The sequence below is a fragment of the Mus pahari genome, chromosome 3 (genome assembly GCF_900095145.1).
Source record: "Mus pahari chromosome 3, PAHARI_EIJ_v1.1, whole genome shotgun sequence".
Lineage (NCBI taxonomy): Eukaryota > Metazoa > Chordata > Mammalia > Rodentia > Muridae > Mus > Mus pahari.
The window spans coordinates 19,996,521-19,998,948 of NC_034592.1; the positions used below are offsets into that span (position 1 = coordinate 19,996,521).

The 2,428-nt window shown below is 53.5% G+C and overlaps 1 protein-coding gene across 2 annotated transcripts in view; it reads left to right on the plus strand.

Annotated features, from left to right (window-relative positions):
- Nucleotides 1-2,428, plus strand: part of Sh2d3c (SH2 domain containing 3C) — a 36,903-nt gene that overhangs the window by 6,942 nt on the left and 27,533 nt on the right. The window contains exon 1 of one of the 2 annotated variants that reach the window (XM_021192401.1): nt 574-688. The exons of the other annotated variant lie outside the window; for it this stretch is intronic. Within the exon in view, the coding sequence (XP_021048060.1) occupies nt 645-688 (44 nt within the window). The 5' untranslated portion in view covers nt 574-644. Of the gene's footprint in view, nt 1-573; nt 689-2,428 lie in introns of those variants that run through there. 2 annotated transcript variants of the gene reach the window in all.

Sequence of the window (2,428 nt, forward strand, 5' to 3'; positions counted from 1 at the left end):
CTTTTTTCTTTTCTTTTCTTTTCTTTTCTTTTCTTTTCTCTCTTCTCTCTTTCTTTCTTGGTTTTTTTTGTTTTTTGGTTTTTTTGTTTTTTTTCGAGACAGGGTTTCTCTGTGTAGCAGAACTCAGAAATCTGCCTGCCTCTGCCTCCCGAGTGCTGGAAAAGGCTTGTGCCACCACGCCCGGCTGAAATGCTACTTTCATAATTAATAAAATTAAGGCTTTTCCCACTATCTCTTGCTGCCTCAGGCTGCCTTCTCCAGCTACCCTCTCCAAAATTCGACTTCATTTTGCAGTTAAGGATGCAAGAGGTCCAGACCCTTGACGCTCTAAGGTTTCTTTTCCCAGATCTGAGATTTCACTCGTAGCTTGGCTCCTCCCACTCAGAGACCCTGATTGGTTCGCCGGACGGAGGAACACTCCAGCCCAGATTGTGACTGACAGGGAGGGAGGAGGAGCGAGAGAGGAGCAAGTTTGAGCACGATTTGTTTTTCTTTGGAGCCTACGAGCGGGAGGCGTGTCTAGGGCGTGGTCCTCAGGTCTGGCCCTGCCCCTAGGGTCCTACTCTGAGCTCCGTAGCTCCTAGCGGGAGTCTTAGCGGGAGTCAGGCTGAGGAGGTTCCTGGGCTTCAGGTTGTGATCACGGGATGACTGCAGTGGGCCGAAGGTGCTCTGCGCCAAGGCCCCGAAGGTGAGTGATCAAACTGGCTCTAGGGAGGGCAAGCGAACAGCAGGAGTGGACCAGTGGGGAGATGCTGGTCGCTGGAGCAGCTGACACACACTGCTATGGTTTTTTTTTTTTTTTGTTTTGTTTTGTTTTTTTGACATCTGGGATTTTTCTTTCTTTTTACTTATTGAGGCAGGGTCTCATGTAACACAGGCTGTGCTCAAACTTTTGCCTGTAGTCCTGACTGTCCTGGAACTCACTAGACAGTTCTTGAACCCAAAAGAAATCTGTCTGCCTCCCAGGTGCTGGGATTAAAGGCGAGGGCCATCACGCTTAGCTGGTACTCAAACTCTTGCTCATCCTGCATCCACCTGGGAAGTTCAGGGCTTACAGACCTGTGCCACCACACCTGGCAACTTCTGGAATTTTCCTTCAGCTGTTACTGTTCCCTGCCTTGTCTCTGAACACACCCAGCGTCTCTCTGCTAATCTTCTGACAGATCCTGGAGAGAGAACCCATTTTGTAAATAAAGATAGAAAAGTCAGCTTGCCTGTTTGACTCATCTAGTGGAAGTCAGAATAGCAGTTTGACTCTCCTTCCTAGGCTTATGCCTCTAGAAGACCCTCCCCTCGGGCAGGGCCGGGGCCTCTGCGGAAGGGACTTGAGAAGCCTTCAGTCTAGTCGGATGCTCAGCCCAAGCTGTTATGTCAGAGGCTTGTTCCAGCGATGGTTCGCCTGGACCTGACCAAGAGAGACAGTGGAGCTCCTCCGCCTCGAATCTCCTGAAGTGTTTGGGAGTTCTGGGGTGGGTTTAGCAGGCCAGATCAAGCCCTGTTCTGGTGCTCCAGGACCCAGTGTCCCCACCCCAACCTCGACCTCCAGGGGGGACTTTCTGACGTTTGTCACACGAGCCCCTTGGAGTCTGGAGAGCAGTGGGGCTCTCAGGCTAACTCTGTCCCGTGCTGGGCCTCTGGGTCTCCAGGAGAGGGGCTCTCTGAGGAGCCGTCGGGTTAGGCAGAAGGCTAGCTAAGAGTGCCAGTGAGCAGGATGGGATCCACCTTCCTGAGTGGATGTCAGAGTAGCCCTGGCTGGGGAGCTGGTGTCCCTCCCCCACCCTGGGGAGGCAGGGTGCACCTGGAGCTGGAGGAAGGAAGGGGAAGAGGTGAGGCCGCAGGGATTTCCTGGTGCCCTGTCTCTGCTGAGATCATGGGGGATGAGGCAGGAGGGGCCGACCTTCAGCTGGTCAAGTGGAGCCCAGCAGCCCAGCCTGCATCCTCTGCCCAAGAAACACAGCCTTCTGCGGGGGTGGGGGAGGGGTGAGACAGCAGGGTCCAGAGAACTCCCCTCACCCCCAAATCGGTATGACACAGGAGGAGGCCAGGCCTGGAGAAGGAAGGGGAACCCCCATACCTCCCCTACACAGAAGTGTCAAGCCAGGGTCCCTTCACTTACCAGCTGTCAAGCACCCATCAGGACTCTGTTGCTCCCTTTTCCCAGTGGTTAGGCTAAGGCTCAAGGGGAGGACTCTCCTGGATGATAAGGAGGACTGTCCTGGGTTATACATTGAGCATTTGTGGGATCCCAAGTTTGCTCTCAGGCCTGAGTAACTCTTAGCTCAAATCTTTTTGTTTGTTTGTTTGGTTGGTTGGTTTGGTTTTGGGTTTTCGAGATACAAGGTTTCTCCGTGTAGCCCTGGCTGTCCTGGAACTCACTCTGTAGACCAGGCTGGCCTCGAACTCAGAAATCCGCCTGCCTCTGCCTCCC